Below are 22729 nucleotides of genomic sequence, written 5' to 3'. Positions count from 1 at the left end.
CCACAATATATGGATTTAGATAATCTGATAGTGCTCATGAAAAAAGTTTTTTAATGTCTCATTCTACAAAACATATAGAATATATAGTAGAATACAAGAGCAGAGAAATAGTGTCTTGAAATTTTACTTAATAAGAAAATTCTAACATCATCACAAATTGTTTCATAACTTAAAAACATGCAAATATTTTATATTATTATATTTAAATAAATAAATGAATTACTTATATGTCTGCATTATTGCAAAAGGTAAAAAAATCCTTTAAAATAATGCAGAATTTAAGTTACATCCTCAGGTGATATTAAAATTTTCTTATTGTTAAATAAAATTTCATCGAAATATTTCTCTGTCATTTATAACTTTTTACACACACAAACACAAATATATATTTATAAGCAAACATTGAAGCATTGATTGGATGATGTATTTTTTTGGAAATTAAGAAAATATTGAATGCAGGAGAATAATTATGAAAACAGCTTTAGAAAATCGGGTAAAAATAATCCCTGTATATGGAAAATAAAAACAGTAACCAGCAGCTACTACAGAGAATCAAACAGTCTACCTCTCAAATTCCTGTTGAGCACACTGTACCATTGAACTAGATTATCTCTGAGAACTGGTATTGTCTTTTATAACACTAAATAATAGCCTGTTGAAATTTGGGAACATTAAGTGAGTGACATATTCTTAGAAATTAAGAACATTTTAAATGCAGAAGAATAGCTGCATAAACAGGTTTAGAAAATCAGGTAAAAAAAATACCCCTATAGACAGAAAAGAAAACAGCCAGCTACAGAGAATCAAACTCCATATGTCTCAGATTCCAGCTGATAGCTCTGTACTACAGAGACCATTTTTATAATGCTAAATGATACATTTTAGAAATGTGAAAACATTTTTATAAACAAATATTGAAACATCAGCACTGAGCCAGAATTTGAAGAGTACAGATTTCGATTCTCTTTAGTGACTGCTGGCCAATTTTTTTCCATCTATATGGGTACATTTACCTGATTTTCTAAAGCTGTTTTCACAGCTATTCTCTTGCATTCAAGATGTTCTTCATTTCTGAAAATATCACACAACACTTCGATGTTTGACCATAAGAATGTTCTCACATTTCCAAAAGCTTTTATTTAGCATTATGAAAGACAGTGTCTGTCGTCAGAGATCGTTTAGCTTAGTAATGCAGAGAGCTCAACTGGAATTTGAGATGTACAGAGTTTGATACTTGGTAGCAGCTGATGGCCAATTTTTCCGTTAATAAGGGTATTTTACCCAATTTTCTAAAGCTGTTTTCACAGTTATTCTCCTGCATTTGATACCTTCTCAAAATATATATGCATATATACATATCATTTGTAGAAAACATAAATCCGAAAGAAGCAAACTCTAAGATGTAGAGCAATATATATTAGATATGGGGTGGGATGGTTTATGGGATTAGCTTACGTTTCCCAGCCATAAAGAGTTTAGCTTTATGGCATATTGTCAGATCCCAAAAACCTGTTGGTTTTTGGGATCTGACAATATGCCATAAAGCTAAATCTTTTATGGTTGGGAATCTAAGGTAATCCCATAAACCGGCTGTCCCCATTTGTAGCATATATATATATGTGTGTGTGTGTATATATATAAATATATATATATATCAAAATAAGCAACACCTTACTTTGAAGTGTGCGAATAATGCCGCATGCCCGTGGCTCTGAGCTGAAACTATAGAAAAAAAAACATACATATATACATGCATATATATACATATATATATGTGTATATATATGTATATGTGTGTGTGTGTGTGTGTGTATATATATATATGTGTGTGTGTGTGTATATATATATATACATATATACATACATACATACATACATACATACATACATACATACATACATACATACATACATACGTATGTATATATGTATGTATATATAAATATGTATGTATGCAATCATGCCGTTGAGTGGTGGGTCCTGAAATGGCGCTCATTCTCTCCTAAACTTGCTAACATCCGGTATGTGAAGCTTTCGACTGGTAGCACTTGCATCTGCAAAATTGCTTGCAAAAAATCTAAACGAACAAAAAAAAAATCACAAAGAATAGGCTTCTTTCAGTTTCCATCTACCAAATCCACTCACAGCACTTTGGTTCAAGGGCTGTAGTATATAAGACCATTGTCCAAGGTGCCATGCAATGAGACTAAACCCATAAGCATACATTCAATTACACATATTTATTAAAAAATTTTCTCTTTTTTTTTTTCTGCTTCAACATTACAAATTCCTACTTATTTATAATTAAGTGAACTGCCCCGAATACATATCAAAAAAAAAAACTAAAATCTAAAATCCTGTTCCCCCACCCTATCTCCCCACCTCTCTCTCTTTCTCTATCCTCCACCCTCTCTCTCTTTCTCTTTCCTTCTCCCTCTCTCTCTTTCTCTGTCCTCCTCCCTCTCTCTCTCTTTCTCTCTCTGCATTTATTTTTCTCTTGCGCTGGTTATAAGATTTATTTTCAGTTATGTGGTTCTAGGTTCGATACTTTGATATTTTTATAGACAGAGACTCAGGTTGCTGGAAACTGTGTAGATGTACATTGTGTGTGTGTGTGTGTGTGGTGTGTGTGTGTGTGTGTAAGGCGGCAAGCTGGCAGAATGATTAGCATGCCAGGCAAAATGCTTAGCGATATTTCATCCGCTGCTACATTCTGAGTTCAAATTCCACCAAGGTCGACTTTGCCTTTCATCCTTTCGGGGTTGATAAATTAAGTACCGGTCGCATACTGGGGTCAATCTAATCGACTGGCCCTCTCCCCAAAAATTTCAGGTGGTGTCTTTCATTCCTTGTGAGACATAAGGCAGAAATCTGGTAGAATCGTTAGCACACCAGGTGAAATGGTTAGCGGTATTTCGTCTGTCCTTATATTCTGAGTTTAAATTCTGCCAAGGTTGACTTTGCCTTTCATCCTTTTGGGTTGATAAATTAAGTACCAGTTGCACAATCGACTGCCCCACCCCCACCCCCACCAAAATTTCAGGCCTTGTGCCTGTAGTAGAAAGGATTTCTTATGAGACATGTCTAACCCTGAGGAAATACTACCTTCCTTGGAAACAGACATGGGGTAGCAACAGGAAGGGCATCAGGCTGTAGAAAATCCACCTCCTTAAATTCCATCCAACCCATGCAAGCGTCAGAAAGTGGATATTAAACAACGACGATGATGATGATACAGTGCTCATCTCTTCCTAATTTCTGATCTTCTGTCTACAGTTAAAAACCATTAATATGATTGATCTGATTGTACTATAATGCTGCTGCTGCTGTTGTTGTTGTTGTTGTTGTTGTAAAATCATTAAATGCCCTTTTTTCTGCCTTCTAGGTACCACGATTTCCAGCCCCGTGAATACCGGCCAGGAAGTAGATACACGTATGATCCCTTTTATTTTTCATTTCTTTTTTTATTTGTTTCAGTTGTTAATTAGACTTGCAGTTATGCTGCAGTAATTTGCTTTGTGCATGGTTTTAGTGAAGCAAATTAACCACAGTATTCTTTTTTTATTATTATTAAGTCTGGTGCTTACTCTGTTGGTCTATTTTGCCAAACTGCTGAGTTTTGGTGGATATAAACAAACCAACACCATTTGTCAGGCTGTGGAGTTGAGACAAAAACAAAGACACACACACACACACACACACACACACACATACATACATACAAACATAAATACATACATGTGTGCATATATATATATATATATATATATTATGGAGATGTACTTGCATAGCAAGTGACCTGATCTGAGATTGTGTGCTGAAACAAAAACAATTGCAGCATGGAAGGTGTTTATAAGCCATTTAAAAACACACAAAAACCGTTCTATTCACTTCAACAATTTAAATTTAATTTGCCAAAATATTTTTGAGATCGCGACCCATACAAGTACATCTCCGGAATAATTTTTTGTTTCTGGACAATTATTTTCGAACAAGTCGATTATATCGTCCCCAGGTATTTATTTTATCACCCCCACCCAAAAAAAAAAAAGGGTGAAAGGCAAAGTTAACCTCAGTGGAATTTGAACTCAGAAACATAAGGATGGACAAAATGCCGCTAAGCATTTTGCCTGGTGTGCTAACGATTCGGCCAGTTTGCCATCTTAGGTTTTAACACCATATAACAAAGAATGAACGTTTAATTGAAGCTAATGGTTTTTGTGTGTTTCTGAATGGTTGACTTGTGTCTTCCACACTGGGATCATTTTAGTTGTGCAAGCCCTAGTTTCAGATCAAAACACTTGTCATCATAAGTATTTCTCCACAACTACATATTTTAATGCACAAAAAACTTTATTTCCATGCTCTTATTGTCTCATGCTCTCTCTCTCTCTCTTTCTTCATATTGTCTTCATTGTTTATGCAAAATTTCTCTTTCTCTTTCTCTCTCTTTCCCTCTCTCCTAATTACATTTTTTTTTTATTCGTATCTAGCACACACTTTTAAACTCTGCTTTTACCACCCTCTTTCACTCTTTGTCCCCCCCCACCTCTCTCTGTCTCTCTATTTATGTATCTTTCTGCTTATCTTTCTATCTATCTACCAATCTCTCTTTCTCTCCCTCTATCAATCTAGCTATCTAGCTATAACCTTCATCTTTTAAAACTCTCTCTTTCTCTCTCCCTCATTCTATACACTCATGCTTTCTTTCTCTCCTCTTTCTCTCTCCTTCTCTTTCTCTCTCTCTCACACACACACACACAGACACACTCACAAACTATCTTCATCTTTTAAAACATTCTCTTTTTCTCTCCCTCTTATTATACACTCATACTTCCTTTCTCTAACTCTCTCTTACTTTCACTTCCATATATTTCCACTGCACTCCATAACAGTTCCTCACCTGTTTCTCTTTTCAGGTTCCGACCGTGTACTTCGACCAATGATATTGACTAAACAGCTTGATCTCCCTTGCTATGAATATCCTCCATATGTGTCCACCTCTACACCACGCACCAATCTAGCCAAAGAACTCGAGAAATACAACCGGCCACCCACTGAATTCCAAACATATCAATCAAAACTCTATCCCGGCAAACCCATTGCTCCCAAACCGAAAGACTCAAGCATTGATCGACCAAACATCTTGAGCAAACGGCCAAACTACAAACCGCAGTATCGATATGATCCTCAAGTCCCTGTTGCCCTTAACCTCTCCACAAAAGCAGCGGCGGCGGCAGCTGCAGCAGCTGCTGCTTCCACAACCGCTTCCACGACTAATACAGTGAACTGTGTGACAAACGGCTCCGGGCTGGACCTCACCATGAAACCAATGCCTGGCGCATCAGTGGGCGGGGTACCAGCTTCGACGTCGGTGAATGTCCCTGCAGGACTGACGACGACGGCCACCACGACCATTGCCAGCATCACGACCACGACGTCGCTACCAGGCGGCAACATGCCACTGACGAGCCGCAACAACACCAGCAACGGCAGTACTAACAGCAGCAGCCCCGGCAATTGTGCAATTGCTATTGCTGCCGCCACTGCTGCTGCTGCTGCTGCCGCCGCCGCTGCCAGTGGTGGTGGTGGTGGTGGTGGTGGTGGCAGTGGCAGTGGTGGTGGTGGTGGTGCTGCTGGTGGTGTCGGCGGCGGTGGTGGTGCAGGTACTGGTCTCATGGAAACAGCAAACGTCAACGTCATGCAGCAACAGCAGCAACAACAACAGCAACAGCAGCAGCAACAACAACAGCAACAACAACTCCAACAACAACAGCACCCACACCAAAACCACCACCATCAACAACAACAACAACAGCATCAGCAACAACCACCTCCACCACCGCCACCACCCCCACATCAACATCAACAACAACAATCACCACATCATCAACAACAACAGCAACAACATCAGCAGCAGCAGCAGCAGCAACCCCAACACACTGTACACCAGGTGTCTCAGCCTGATACAGGGACCTTATCTTCTCATCAAACACACCATCATCAGCAGCAGCAGCCTGATGACCTTATGGTTTCCTCTTCCCCATCAGCACTTTCAGTTGTCACATCCATACCTGCCTCACTTTCATCGCCACCTTTGAACACTGCTATATCATCATCATCATCATCATCAAAAGGAGATTACAATGGCTTGCCTGTATCACCAGTAAATGTTCCTGCCTTGGAGAAAACAGTCTGTGTCAATGGGTAAGTTTCTATTGTTCTTTTTTTTTTCCACATCTTGTTGTGATAATTAGTGCCGGCACATAGCCTAGTGTAGAGGGTCTCAACTGGGGTCCATATGACCCTTAACCCTTTCGTTACCAACCCAGCTGAAAACGGCTCTGGCTCTGAGTACAAATGTCTTGTTTTCATAAGTTTTGAATTTAAATCTTCCACCAAACCTTAGTCGCAATTTATGTTCCTAACACTAGTTTAATGATAACAAAGTTATTTTACTAAATTCTTTGTTATATTTAAAGTAATTGAAAGAAACAGAGAGCATCTCAAAATAAATACAATAATGAAAGGGTTAAAATATATAATAGAGAAACAATTCTTAAGCCTTTTGATACCAACCAGGCTGAAACCACCTCTGGCTCTGTTGTACAAATGTCTTGTTTTCATAAGTTTTGAATTAAAATCTTCCACCAAACCTTAGTCACAATTTATGTTCCTAACACTAGTTAGACTTTTGCGGATTCCATGGACAGCGAGGTTCACCAATGGAAAAGTTCTTAAGCAGATCAGGCCGAAAATGTCGCTAGAAGCTGGGATCATCAAGTATAGATTGGCATATTTCAGTCATATTATGCGGAGGGAATCCTTGAAGAAGGACATCACGCTCAGAATGGTCTGTGGCAAGAGACAAAGAGGCCAACCAAGAACCTGCTGGCTTGACACCATCAGGAGTGATACTGGAATGGACATAGCCAATCTGAAGGAAGCGGCCCAGGATAGAACTGACTGGAGGACACTGATCCAACAAGTGACCGAGAGTCAAATTCGACTGAGCGGATAGAGAGAGAACACTAGTTTAATGATAACTAAGTTGTTTGTTATGTTTAAAGTAATTGAAAGAAACAGAGAGCATCTCAAAATAAATACAGTAACGAAAGGGTTAAAGGTCCACATTGATCTTGTTGCTAAAATTTATGTGCAATACATCAGTTATACCTCTACGATTCTTTCTCTCTTCTGTGTGTTCCCCAGTTCTTTTAGTTTTCCTGTCTGTACACATTTGACTAAATACAACTCACAATTTTATCTCCCCTCACCTTTTCTTTTCTTATCTTTCTCACCTTCTTCTCCATATCCACCTATGTTGATATCTAAACAACGAACAAAGTATCCTTTTTTAAAATTCTTGCCTCTATCAATACATCCATCTGTTTAGTACTCTGCAAGAATTCACAAGCACCACCCATTAATCCAGCAGAACTTTTTGATTGGTGTAGAACAATTAATATCCTGAATGCCTGCCTGACTGGTTCCTGTGCTGGTGGCACATAAAAAGCACCCACTACACTCTCAGAGTGGCTGGCATTAGGAAGGGCATCCAGCTGTAGAAACATTGCCAGATCAGATTGGAGCCTGGTGCAGCTACTGGCTCTCCAGACCTCAGTCAAACCATCCAACCCATGCCAGCATGGAAAACGGACGTTAAACAATGATGATGATGATAACGATGAAGTCTAAACAACAAGGTAATCCCATGAACATTAATCTAAAAATTGCCTAAAGAATTATGCAAGCCAAATTAATGGACTCCCCTAGGTTCCATGGATATTATAAATAATAATTGATAATATCCTATGGATGTGGTGAGGTAGTCCCATAAAAATACATGCTATGCCAAAACATATGTAGCAATGTATTAAGAAAAATATAAAAATCTCCATCCATGAAATATTTCTTATTATTAATATATTTATGAGTGGTTGTATACTGTCAACTTAACGTGGCAGTAGGGGATTACACCACTGCTGTTTAGCCCTAGGAAGCATCGACGCTTCCTGTCGGCTTCGACATATTTCCTGTGTCCTTATATATTCACAGGAAATGTGTCGAAGCCGACAGGAAGCGTCGATGCTTCCTAGGGCTGAACAGCAGTGGTGTAATCCCCGACTGCCATGTTAAGTTGACAGTATACAACCACTCTATCGCCCCACCACCATACATATCTCTATGAGATATTTAGAAATTTAATATTTCCAAATATATTTATGCTATGCTACATATAGTACTGCACGCACAACAGTCCCATACAGTCAACTTGGAAGGTTGGGATTAATATACAGTAGCCAACAGAAAGTAGTTTAGAGCTTTTATGAATGCACTGGTAGGTATTTGCTACATATGAAATACAAGGATATCTCTCTCTATATAAACGGCAGTTTGTCTGTGTGTGTTTCTGTGTGTCTGTTAGGTTGTACCCTCACCCTGACCACGGCTTTCAACCGATTCTGATGAAACTTGACACACACATAGCCCAATGTCATAATTCAAAACTAACGCAGCGAAAATTTTGAAAAGTTCCCCCAGTTCTGAAAAAAATCGATAAATTCGACATGGGGTCGAGAGTCAGAAACACAAACCACAGACTGTCTAGGGGACGCAACTCCACCTTTTTAACTCTCAAAAATATATTTACCATAATTTTTTTTCCATTTTTTTGCTATTTTTTGGCTATAACTCTCTAAAAATGCTTTATAGTTATTTCCCTTACAAACCCGAGCAACGCCGGGCGATACTGCTAGTGTAGTATAAAACACAAGTTTGAAGAAAAAAAATCTATTAGGAATGAGCTAATGTTATTGAAAATACAGAAAATAATCAAACCCACCATCTTACAATGAATATACAGCCAACACTGTTTTTGTAATTAAATTATGAAGTAATCTCATTCTCCAACATCACACAGTTTTTTCTATGAACATTTTTAAATAGTAAGCTAGCTACCATGGGTGGTGAAGTGAGTCCTAGTAGTGGGTCTTTAACTCCTGATGAAGCCATAGGAGCGTCATCATGTCTTACACATTTTAACACTTTAGCATACAGAATATTCCTATTTCTTTATTACCCACAAGGGGCTAAACACAGAGGAGACAAACAAGGACAGACATAGGTATTAAGTCGATTACATCGACCCCAGAGTGTAACTGGTACTTAATTTATCGACCCCGAAAGGATGAAAGGCAAAGTCGACCTCGGCGGAATTTGAACTCACAACGTAACGGCAGACGAAATACTGCTAAGCATTTCGCCCGGCGTGCTAATACAGAATATTGTGATACCTGTGCCAGTGGCACATAAAAAGCACCATCCGAACGTGGCTGATGCCAGCGCTGCCTCAAGTGGCTTCCATGCCGGTGGCACGTTAAAAGCACCAACCGATTGTGGCTGATGCCAGCGCCGCCTTGACTGGCTTCCGTGCCGGTGGCACGTTAAAAGCACCAACCGATCGTGGCCGCTGCCAGACTTCCCTGGCACGTAAAAAGCACCCACTACACTCGCGGAGTGGTTGGCGTTAGGAAGGGCATCCAGCTGTAGAAACACTGCCAGATCAGACTGGAGCCTGGTGCAGCCTCCTGGCTTCCCAGACCCCGGTCGAACCGTCCAACCCGTGCTAGCGCGGAAAACGAACGTTAAACGATGATGATGATGATGTAATGGTTTTTTCATTGACATTGAATTAATCCTGCATTCTCTCATAGCTTTGAGTTTCTGATGTTAGGGGCAGGTGTGGTTGTGTAGTAAGGGGCTTTCTTCCCAACCACATGGTTCAGGGTTTAAGTCCTGCTCATGGCACCTTAGGCAAGTGTCTTCTACTATAGCCTTGGAAACCACAATCATGGGTCCAACACCCTAATCACTAAGCCACTTGCTGCCACTATTGCTTTGGTTACTACAGGGCCAACAAGCAATGGCTGAGGACTGGACATTCACTGATAATAAGTAATATTCGGAGTCCTTCTAAGGTTTCTGAGGGTCCACGCAAGCAAAATAGTAAATTGAGGAACCACATTAGCATTTTAAGGGTTATTTTTTTACTCTTTTACTTGTTTCAGTCATTTGACTGCGGCCATGCTGGAGCACCACCTTTAGTCAAGCAAATTGACCCTGAGACTTGTTATTTGTAAGCCTAGTACTTATTCTATCAGTCTCTTTTGCTAGACTGCTAAGTTATGGGGACATAAACACACAAGCGACGTTGGAGAGACAAACACAGACACACAAACATATACACACACATACATATACACATATATACGACGGGCTTCTTTCAGTTTCCGTCTACCAAATCCACTCACAAGGCTTTGGTCGGCCCGAGGCTATAGTAGGAGACACTTACCCAAGGTGCCACACAATGGGATTGAACCTTGTCATGAAAAAATTTTACTTTAGGTCTTTTTATTGCAAAAAAACCTCCCAAAAAGCAGCTAGGTTTCTTTAACATTTTACATAGTTTAACATGTTTCTGGTCAAGGGGTATTTATAAAACTAGCTTTCAAACATCAGATGGCTTTTGGGATCCACCAGAATAAAACAGTAATCAAGGAGGTCTATCGATATAAAAAAAAATGGTTGAAAACCACTGATCAGTATTTCGTCTGTCTTTACGTTCTGAGTTCAAATTCTGCCAAGGTCGACTTTGCCTTTCATCCTTTCCGGGTTGATAAATTTGTTACCAGTTGCGTACTAGGGTTGATCTAATTGACTGCCCCCACTCCCAAAATTTCGGGCCTTGTGACTAGAATAGAAAAGTATAATTAAGAAACATTCCGAGTTATCTCCCCTGCTTTTGTGCACTCTTTTCCCACTTGTGGCACACTTATAGGGTTGGCCAAAAATCACCTGACAGTGAATCAAAACCCGCTTAATTCCAAGATTAAAACAAAAAATTATTTTGTATGAGACTTCGCTAATGAATAGACAAATATTGAAAAAGAAAAAAAAACTGATTTTAACTCACAGCATTTAATTATTAAACATTCATAATTAGAATGATCAAATAAAATTGAATATTAAGTATTTATGGAATTTTGATTTATTGCAGAACGCCAGTGTGCCGTAACATACCAGTTGCAGCGCACTAGCCTATACCATTGATCTACAACTTATTTATCTACCATGGCCTGCTATAGTTCTTTATTGTCCATGACTCACTAATTAAAACCTAAAATCAATATTTAATCATAAATCTTATTCAAACAGACGCCTTTAATTACCATTTGAGATGCAGGCATGAATGCATGTTTAAGTAACTCACTTTCCAGTCACATGGCTTCGGGTTCAGTCCCACTGCGCAGCACCTTGGGCAAGTGTCTTCTACTGTAGCACTGGGATGACCAATGCTTTGTGAGTGAAATCGGTAGATGGAAACTATGTGGAAGCCCATCGTTTATGTATGTAGATATGTATGAGTGTGTGTTAGTGTTTGTCCCCTAAACCCACTCCCACCACTTGACAACTTGGTTTGTTCTCATCCCTGTAGCTTAGTGGCTTAGCAAAAGAGACTAATAGTATAAGAATCAGATATAAAAAAAATATGTCCCAGGTCAGTTTGTCTGACTAAACCCTTCAAGGTGGAGGTCCTGAAACAGGGATTGCCCAATCACTAAACCAAGTAAAAAAAGGAACACAAAAGAAAATAAGGCACATTCTTTTATTCTTTCACTTGTTTAAGTCATTTCACTTTGGCCATGCTGGAGCACCACCTTCAAAGGTATTTTAGTTGAACGAACCAACCCCAGGACTTATTTCTTAAGCCTAGAACTTATTCTATCGGTCTCTTTTGCTGAACCACTAAGTTACGGGGACATAAACACACCAACACCGTTTGTCAAGCGGTGATGTTGGAACAAACACAGACACAAAGACACACTCACACATAGATATATATATGCATACATACGTATATATATATATACATCACATGATCACATGACCGACCAGGTTATCAGATGTTGCTACATTGGCTAAGCAAGCAGGCCAACAGAAGAAAGAATGAGAGAAAGACATCTGTCCAAGGTGCTGCGCAGTGGGACTGAACCCGGAACCTTGTGGTTCGTAAGCAAGCTACTTACCACACAGCCACTCCTGCACCTATTGGTAAAAAAAAAGTGAGTAATAGCTGTAAATCAAAGAGTCTCCCTTGTCACGTTCTGTATCACACTGAATCTCCCTGAGAACTACATTAAGGGTATGCATGTCTGTGGAGTACTCAGCCATTTGCACCTTAATTTGATGAACAGGCTGTTCTGTTGATCGGGTCAACTGGAACCCTCGTCGTCGTAACTGACAGTGCTGGTTATCCTTATTTGTAGGGGTCAGATGGAATTTGTTGAGCCAGATTTGTATGGCTTGACGACCTTCTTATCATTGATCCTTACCTGTTTCTTATCAAGGCAATATTTCATCATGCTCGGACATGTTTTCATAGGAGACTAGAAATGAACAACACTGCTTATTGGAGAGTGATGGTCATATATGTGTGTGTGTGCATGTGTAAATATATTTATACACATACATACATACGTATATATATATTGGGTTGGCGCATATTTAACAAAAACAATAACACCATATAACAAAAACATCTTTAAATGATTATTCCGGGACATATACACCATCTACTTCAATTACTGCTTCCCGTTTGCTTGGCAGATGGTCAGACCGCCATTTAAAGATGTTTTTGTTAAATATTTTTATTGTTTTTGTTGAATAAAATTTGTTGACAAAAAGCCACAATAATTATGCACTAACCCAATATATATATATATATATATATATATATATATATACCGGAGTAAACACATAAATGTGAAACAAGGTGGAAAAAAGAGTACTCAAATACCAGTGGTAGAGTAATATGCTTTATTTAAAGCAGCAGAAAATTCAACAAAATCTGTTACTCTGAGTTTCTTGTTGCCGTTCATCTGACAGTTTTTGCTAGAATGGAACCGATATATCAATTCAATCTAGACTCTTACAAACGCTACACCTTTAAATATATATATATATATATATATATATATATATATGCATGCTTATATAATGTGTGTATATGTGTATATATATATATGCATACATATGTACATATATACATATGTGGAAGTGCGTGGCATAGTGGTTACGGTGTTGCCCTTATGGTTATAAGATTGTGGTTTGGATTCCTGTATGGGGCGACACACTGTGTTCTTGAGTAAAACATCTTCATTTTCCATTGCTCTTGTCCTGGGAGCTGGCAGAAAATGAATAATCCTGCAATGGATTGACATTCCATCTGTGGAAGCAGGGCGGGGGGAAGCAGGATGACTGGCCTTATAAGCCTCTAGTTTGGAAAGGACCTTTGGTTCTTATATGCGTGTATGTATATATGTATGTATATATGTATGTAGATCGCCATGATAGATCACTAGCCACTACACATTCTTTATTTTCTCTCCTTGTTTCTTTCTGTGTTCCTTTCTGTGGAAGAGCGTAGGCTCAAAATGTTAAAGACTTTTTCACTTCCCGAGAGTTATACTAATACATCTGTTTGCTGTCTACACCACCGATCTTCATCTTTTGTTGTTTTTTTTGTGAATTCTATGTATGTATGTATGTATAAGGCTGGGTTTTACACTCTTTCCATCTATCAAATCCACTCACAAAATTTTGGCTGTCCTCTGATTTTTGTAGAAGACACTTGTCCATGTGGAGGGACAGAACCAAAAACCTTTTGGTTGAGAAGCAAACTTCTTAACCACACACCCATACCTGTGCCTAATAGCATGTGTCAATAAATGAAGTACCAGTTGAATTCTTGGGTGCATTAAACTGAGTACATCCACTGATGGTATTTAGTTATGACCATCTATGTTCTGAGTTCAAACCTCACTGTGGAGAGAGAGACTTCACTTTCTTGTCTTTCACTGGAAATGATGTGGAAAGGATGAAGAGCAATCATCAAATTGTAAGGATCGATAAAAACCTTCTCACAGAACTTCAACTCATAAAGGCGGTGAGCTGGCAGAAACGTTAGCATGTGGGTGAAATGCTTAGCGGTATTTTGTCTGCTGTTACATTCTGAGTTCAGATTCCGCTGAGGTCGACTTTGCCTTTCAGGGTTGATAGATTAATTACCAGTTACACACTGGGGTCGATGTAATCAACTTAATCCCTTTGTCTGTCCTTGTTTGTCCCCTCTATGTTTAGTCCCTTGTGGGTAATAAAGAAATAGGTATTTCATCTGCTGTTACGTTCTGAGTTCAGATTCCGCCGAGGTCAACTTTGCCTTTCAGCCTTTCGGGGTTGATAGATTAATTACCAGTTACACACTGGGGTCGATGTAATCGACTTAATCCCTTTGTCTGTCCTTGTTTGTCCCCTCTATGTTTAGCATCTTGTGGGCAATAAATAAAAAAGAAACGTTAGCATGAAATGCTTAGCGGTATTTCATCTGTCTTTACATTCTGAGTTCAAATTCCACTGAGGTCGACTTTACCTTTCATCCTTTCAGGGTCGATAAATTAAGTACCAGTTGTATACTGGGTTGATCTAATCGACTGGCCTCCCTCCCAAAAATTTTCAGGCTTTGTACCTAGAGTAGAAAAGAACTTGGAATCATCATCAGCATCTTCAGCATCACCACTATCGTTCATCAATATCATCATCATTGTTATCGTTGCTACCACAATTATCATCATCATCATTGTTATCAGTTTTATAATTGCTTCTCTGTGCCAACAAAACATCTACAGACTACAGAGTAATGTAATCAAAGCCATTAAGAAATTGGAGTCTCTCTCTCTCTCTCTCTCTCTCTCTCTCTCTCTCTCTCTCTCTCCTCTCTCTCTCTCTCTCTCTCTCTCTAGCTTGTTCATAACTAATTTGTCTAGTTATCTATCTACCTCTGTCTCTCTATTTAACTGTCTCCTTATCTGTCAATTTCCCTGTCTATTTATCTATTGACTTGTCTGTCTGACTGTCTATCCATCTATCTATATCTGTTTATCTACCTGTCCATCTATCTACCTACCTACCTACCTACCTATCTATCTATCTATCTATCTATCTATCTATTTCCTTATCTATCTATCAATCTCTCCATCAATCTCTCTATCTATCTACCTAGCTAGCTAGCTAGCTATCCATTTATCTGTCTATCTGTTTATCTATCTATCTATCTATCTATCTATCTATCTACCTACCTACCTACCTATCTATCTATCTATCTATCTATCTATCTATCTATCTATCTATCTATCCAACAATCTCTCTATCTACATAGCTAGCTAGCTATCCATTTATCTATCTATATCTGTTTATCTACCTGTCTATCTATCTATCTATCTATCTATCTATCTATCTATCTATCTATCTACCTACCTACCAACCTACCTACCTACCTATCTATCTATCTATCTATCTATCTATCTATCTATCTATCTCCTTACCTATCTATGTATCTATCTATCAATCTCTCCATCAATCTCTCTATCTATCTACCTAGCTAGCTAGCTATCCATTTATTTGTCTATCTGTTTATCAATCAATCTGTTTATCTATCTATCTGTTACCTATCCGTCTATCTATCTACCTATTTATCTCTCTATCTATCTATCTTCTTGCCATTCTCTTTCTCCACCATCAACAACATCTATAGACCATATAACCGACGGCATGTGGTGGGGGGGGGCTGGTGCTGGTGCATCTGCCCAGATCTCTGTCAAAAATAATCAGCAACTACAATCTACAAACGTCAGCGTCTGGTGTTTTCTTTACCCTCTACCAACCACAAATCCCCCCACCCCCCACCCACACAACGACAACAACAACAACAACAAACTCCTGTGTCTACCACCTTTTGCTTGATATTCTAAAATCCTGACAAAGCAAAGGATTAGCAACATCTGCTGTGAAACAAATTAATTTGAGATTAAGGTTAACAGAAAAGACACAACAGACAACTGACTGTCATCTTGCCCTTTCCTTTGTTACGGTCAAAACTTATTGAAGCAGATTTCCACACACACCCACACATACACACACACACACACACATACACACACACATACACACACACACACACAAACACACTTGTGCATTCATTTCAAGGGGTCGAATTTGCAGAGGTGTTTAGAACATTTGACAAAATATTATTCAGTATGTATCTCGGTTCTGTACAGGTGGTGGCTATGCGGTAAGAAGTTTCCTTCTCAACCACATGGTTCTGGGTTCAGTCCCACAGTGTGACACCTTTTTTTTTTTTTTTACATTTACTACCCACAAGGGGCTAAACACAGAGGGGACAAACAAGGACAGATAAAGGGATTAAGTCGATTACATCGACCCCAGTGCGTAACTGGTACTTAGTTTATCGACAGCGAAAGGATGAAAGGCAAAGTCGACCTCGGCGGAATTTGAACTCGGAACGTAACCACAGACGAAATACGGCTACGCATTTCGTCCAGCGTGCTAACGTTTCTGCCAGCTCGCTGCCTTGGGAAAGTGTATCCTTCTACCATATCCTTGGGCCGACCAAAACCTTGTGAGTAGATAGGGTAGACAGAAACTGAAAGATGCCCATCATAAATATAGGCACAGGAGTGGCTGTGTGGTAAGTAGCTGGCTTACCAACCACGTGGTTCTGGGTTCAGTCCCACTGCGTGGCACCTTGGGCTGACCAAAGCCTTGTGAGTGGATTTGGTAGACAGAAACTGAAAGAAGCCCATCGTATATATATATATATATGTATATATGTGTGTGTGTGTCTGTGTTTGTCCTCCCCCCACAAGATCACTTGACAACTGATGCTGGTGTGTTTACATCCCTGTAACTTAGCAGTTTGGCAAAAGAGACCAATAGAATAAGTACTAGGCTTACAAAGAATAAGTCCTGGGGTCAATTTGCAGTACTCCAGCATGGCCGCAGTTAAATGATTGAAACAAGTAAAAGAGTAAAAGAGAATATATATTACTATTTGTTCATTCCCGTCTTGACTATGAAAGGTTTTTGTATATTTTTGTTGGTCGTAATTATTCATACCGGTATGTAATTCTTGACGAAGAATCTAATTTTCATTTCAAGAAGAGTTTTTCAATTTTGTCTTTGGAATTAATTAGACTCCAAAACAATTTGTAGAATGTATACTGGTTCTGTACGAACCTGGATTATGAGTTCGTCTACTCCTACAATTTTTCCTTTCCTTATACTTTATTTATATATATATAATTATTGTTATTAAAATTATAATTTAGGGTATCTAAGAGATACCACCACGCTGGAAACAGCAGCCAAAACTTGACTCTAAAACCACATTAAATTCTCATACAGTTATATTTAATCATATTATTTAGGGTCCATCCCTGTTGGTTACTTAACTTTATCATCATCATCATCATCATCATCAGCATCTTCATCATTATCTTCATGCAAAAACGACAGAATTGTTATTACTTTTATAGTAACTGGCTCTTTATATTTTTAATGAAAATTATGCCATGCTCAGCTTTACACTTCATCCCTTGTGATTTTTTTCAGAATACACAATTACATTGTTCTACTGATTGACAATATGAGATTCGATTCCAATGTCTTTCAGTCTATTAGGCAGCATTTTGCACTAATTACCCCAGGCGTAATTTTCTTCCCAGTCTTCCACAATATCTTCATCTCTCTGACTAATGCTGATAATTCACAATTTTTCTTCAATCTCTTTGGTATTCATTCTATTATTATATGATATTACAAAGTCTATGATCTCACATTATCATTTTTTTTTCGTTTTCCTCTATGATCATATCTATTTTTCTTACTGCATTTGCATACTTTTGGTTTGTCTTCATGGGGATATCCCATAAAATCCAATATTTATTATTCCTTATTACAGCCACTGGCTTGTCTTCATACGAATTATTATTACTGAGCATTGGGGTCAACATAGTCGACTAGCCTCCTCCCAAAAAATTGTCACACCTTGAGCCTATATTAGAAAGAATTATCATTATTATTATTATATTATTATTATTATTATTATTATTATTATTATTATTATTATCATTATTATTATTATGTTTTTTCCTTCTTTCTTCAAATTTTCTTCCGTTTCTCGCCGAGTGTTTTCCATACACCTAGGGCAGAGAAGGGCATTGTATGCATTCCCAGATTACACGCCCAAATTCACTGATTATTATTATTACTATAATTATTATTATTATTATTATTATTATTATTATTATTACAATATGGAGCAAATAATTCAGGAGAAAATATTTGCAAAGGTATTGTTGACTCTATTATTATCTAGTGTAACAATTTAAAAATGATAATAACATTATTATTAATATTATTACTGAGTGAGAGAGCAGTGCATGCCATCAAACTGAAACTGGGATACAAATATATGAAGCCCAGTATACCCATCATGACTACCCTGAAAAGGGTACAACAGGTACATGCATCACAACCATATGTGTACAACACAGTGATCTCATATCAAGATAAACAACACATGACCTTGCAGGTGTGGCCCAGTTAGAATTTCCTTCAGGTCAAGTAACCCATCCCAGACAAAAGATCCTTAAATAAGGTTTGTTTAAGTACATTGAACAAAACACCCATATTTCCAGAGGTGAATTATTCAAACCCCAACAAATTCCTCTCAAAACATGTCTATGATGCTCCCCCACTACTTCTGCTTGTGAACAGAGATGCACATATCGTCAGCTAGTAAGGGACATGCTCAACTGGTTGCTGTAGCCCATCTTTTATATCAAGACAAAACAATGTACATGATAACACTTCCAATCAGTTAAGATAAGAAACCATGGGAGCCACTGTCTGTATTGCATCAATGCTTTTATTATTATTGTTGTTGTTGTTATTGAGTGAGAGTGCAGTGCATACCATCAAAGTGACACTAGAATAGAAATATTCTAAGCTCTGTATAACCATCTTGACTACCTTTCTGATAAGGGTACACCAAGCACATGCATCACAACCATATGTGTGCAACTTGGTGATCTCATATCAAGATAAACAGCAGGTGGGGCCCAGTTAGAATTTTCTTCAGGTCGAGTAGCCCATCCAGAACAAAAGGTCCCTGAATAAAGGATGTTGAACAAAACACCTGTATTTCCAGAAGTGAATTATTCAAACCACAATGAATCCCTCTCAACACATGTCTATGATGCTCCCCCACTACTTCTGCTCATGATCAGAGATTCACATATTGTCAGGCACTAAGGAACATGGTCAACTGGTTACGGTCAAACAACTGACAAGCAAATCTGTGGTATTGAGCAGAATATTTGCTGTAGCCTATCTTTTATACCAAGACAAAACAATGTACATGATAACATTTTCAATCAGTTAAGACCAGAAGCCATGAGACTCAGTGCCTGGTGTTGCATCTATCATCATTATTATTATTATTATTAAGGTGGCGAGCTGACAGAATTAGTGCACTGGATGAAATGCTTAACAGTATTTTGCACATCGCTACATTCTGAGTTCAAATTCCGCCGAGGCTGACTTAGCCTTTCAACCTTTCAGGGTTAATAAAATAAGTACCAGTTGAACACTGGGGTCAATGTAATTAAATTATCCTATTCAAAATTGCTACCCTTGTTACAAAATTTGAAACCATCATTACTATTATCATTATTATTATTATTATTATTATCATTATTATAGAAGTCACACAGTATACAATATTGTGAGATTGTTGATTGAAGATGTTATGTCTACTGGGGGTTTGCACTCTTTGTCAAGTCACAAGGACCTCAGCCAGACAGTACTTTACGCAATATGTGTGCAGTTCCAAGTAATGCCAACTTTTGCAATACACCTAGATTGTGGGTTATTTCTAAAGTTTTCAAATGTTTTTTTTTCAGATTGGTTGGTATTGAACCCAATGCTCTAATAACAATAGGGATAACCTTTATGTTTGACTCTCATAGCTGCCACATCTTTGTGAACTCAAATTCTCAAGTCTCCATATTTATCAACCTTTTTCTCTTTCTTTCATGATCCCCTGGCACTACCACATTTATTATTAGGCACTCCTGTTTGTCCCTCCTAAAGGTTACTATATCCATCCTTCGGTGCTCTAAAACTTTGTCTGTCTGGAAATCAAAGTCCCAGAGGATTTTTGCCTTTCCCTTTTCGTTCATTACCTTTTCTGGTGTATATTGGTATCAATCACCCATAACCTCATATCCATACTTATGGCATTGTAGCCAGTGGAGGTTTTGGGCTACTTTGTTAGAATTTTCTTCAGGTCGAGTAGCCCATCCCGCTCAAAGGGTCCCTGAATAAGGATTGTTTAAGGATGTTGAACGAACCTCCCATGTTTTCAGAGCAGAATATTTGCTGTTGCCCATCTTTTATACCAAGACAAACAATGTACATGATAACACTTCCAATCAGTTAAGATCAGAAGCTACGAGAGCAACTGCCTGGTACTGCATCAGGGCATCTTTTGCTGAACTGCTAAGTTATAGGGACATAAACACAGCAACATTGGTTGTTAAGTGATGGGATGTGAGGACAAACATAGACACAGGTCAATACCTATTTCTTTACTACCCACAAGGGGCTAAACACAGAGGGGACAAAGAAGGACAAACAAACGGATTAAGTCGATTATATCGACCCCAGTGCATAACTGGTGCTTAATTTATCGACCCCGAAAGGATGAAAGGCAAAGTCGACCTCGGCGGAATTTGAACTCAGAACGCAGCAGCGGACGAAATACCACAAAGCATTTCGCCCGACGTGCTAACGTTTCTGCCAGCTCGCCACCTGATGTACAGGGTGTGGCAGAAGAAATGCCCTTTCTTATTTCTATAATTTTTATAGTTTTCTACATTCATCATAATGGTGCACCACCTCACTATAGGTAAAACGTTAAATCTTAATTTTGAGGTGAGGTGGATAGGACAACATGGATCAATTGAGTGGTCATCACAATCATTAGACCTAACACCACCTGATTTTTTTCTTATAGGTGTATTGAAAGATCTTGTTTACTCACTCAAACTAAAAACAATTCATGAATTAAAATAAACAATTTCTGATAGATTTTCTGCAATTAATGGGGAAATGTGTCAAAAGGTTTGTGAAAGTGTTACTGGTAGGGCTCAGCATTGTACTGAAAATCATTTTGAACATGTTAATTACATTTTTCATCATAATGAATTATGTTATTTTGGCGGTGCAATACTTAATAAGTTTCTTAAAATTACTGCAATTTATTTTCATTTATGGTTTTTCTTTTTTCATTTCTTTAACTACTGTAATAAATTTTTGTACAATAGATTTTTTTTTTGCACCCTTTTTAAAGCCTAGCCAGGCTCATGGGCTCAGTTTCCATAGCGTATATGTTCCCCAGCTGGATGGGATGCCAGTCCATTGCAGTGTTACTAATCTTTGCCAGCTGAGTGGACTGGAGCAACGTGAAATGAAGTGTTTTGCTCAAGAACACAACGTGTCGCCTTGTCCAGGAATCGAAACCACAATCTTACAATCATGATGCTGACACCCTAACCACTAAGCCACGCGCCTCCACACAATAAAAAATTACTAAAGAAAAAAATTTTTTGTACTATAAAAATTACTAAATAAAAAGATCGTTATTTCTGCTGCACCCTGTATATCTATATTTCAATTGAGTAAAATTATTACTTACACCAACCATAAAACAATGGGTTGTACAGTGGTAATAATAATTCTTAACTTAATCTTTTCTGTTTTTCTCTTCTCTTAACAGAATAGCAAGTCCGAAAAGTCCAAGTTCGTTGAGCAAGGCATCTCCAATAAGCAGCACACCACCGCGAACATCACGTGAAGGGCGAGAATTAATTCATTGCCCAACCCCTGGATGCGACGGCAGTGGACATGTCTCAGGAAATTATGCATCTCATCGAAGTTTGTCTGGCTGTCCGCTTGCGGATCGAGCAACGGTACTTGCTAGCCATGTTGAACAAAAGTGAGTAAAACGAAATGCTGAAAAATAAGATGATGCAACGCTGCACTTTTATGCATATGTAGATATATGTCCAATGTGTGTATGTGAATGTAACTATATAGATGTGTGTGTGTGTGTGCGCGCGTGTGTGTGTGTACATATATATATATATTTATACACATACATATATATATGAATATATATATATATATATATATATATATATATATATCAAAGATGAATAAAGGTATATTCAATACTATAAAAGATAAATTCTTGATTTTATTAAAATTAGCTTCCCTTTAAGTAATCATATGCCTTGTCTCAATTGGAAGCCATGTCCAAATATGAAAAGGAGATAATCTCAGGAATCGGGAATCCACTGAAATCAACATGCTATTAAGGAAAATATAATTTGATGGAAAGGGGACTAAAAGGACAGCTGTGTTTCTACCTCAGAAGATGTCATTAGCACAGCTGTTTTTCTACCTTAACTCCAGCAGACAAGATACTTACACACACACACACACATACACTCATACATATATAACATACATACCTGCACACACACACATATATATATATATAATATAATATAATATAATATCACGTGATCACGTGACAGACCAGACCATCAGGTGTTGTTACACATCGCTAGTCACAATGCGTTCGCATTGTTTTAGCCTTCGAATGACGCCACCCCGCTGGCTAAGCGAGCAGGCCAACAGAAGAAAGAGTGGGAGAAAGAGTAGTGAAAGAGTACACCAGGGA

The 22729-nt window shown here is 38.2% G+C and overlaps 1 protein-coding gene across 11 annotated transcripts in view; it reads left to right on the top strand.

Annotated features, from left to right (window-relative positions):
- Positions 1–22729, top strand: part of LOC115219354 (filaggrin) — a 255873-nt gene that overhangs the window by 174822 nt on the left and 58322 nt on the right. For all 11 annotated transcript variants that reach the window (XR_005001934.1, XR_005001933.1, XR_005001932.1 and 8 more), the window contains 3 exons: positions 3386–3433; positions 4920–6207; positions 21761–21979. Coding sequence is in view for 8 of the 11 variants with exons in the window: in XM_036509043.1 (XP_036364936.1) it covers positions 3386–3433; positions 4920–6207; positions 21761–21979 (1555 nt within the window). In the remaining 3 variants the exon portion in view is untranslated. The remainder of the gene's footprint in view (positions 1–3385; positions 3434–4919; positions 6208–21760; positions 21980–22729) is intronic.

The sequence above is a fragment of the Octopus sinensis genome, linkage group LG14 (assembly GCF_006345805.1).
Source record: "Octopus sinensis linkage group LG14, ASM634580v1, whole genome shotgun sequence".
Lineage (NCBI taxonomy): Eukaryota > Metazoa > Mollusca > Cephalopoda > Octopoda > Octopodidae > Octopus > Octopus sinensis.
This window is presented reverse-complemented; position numbering and strand designations above follow the sequence as displayed.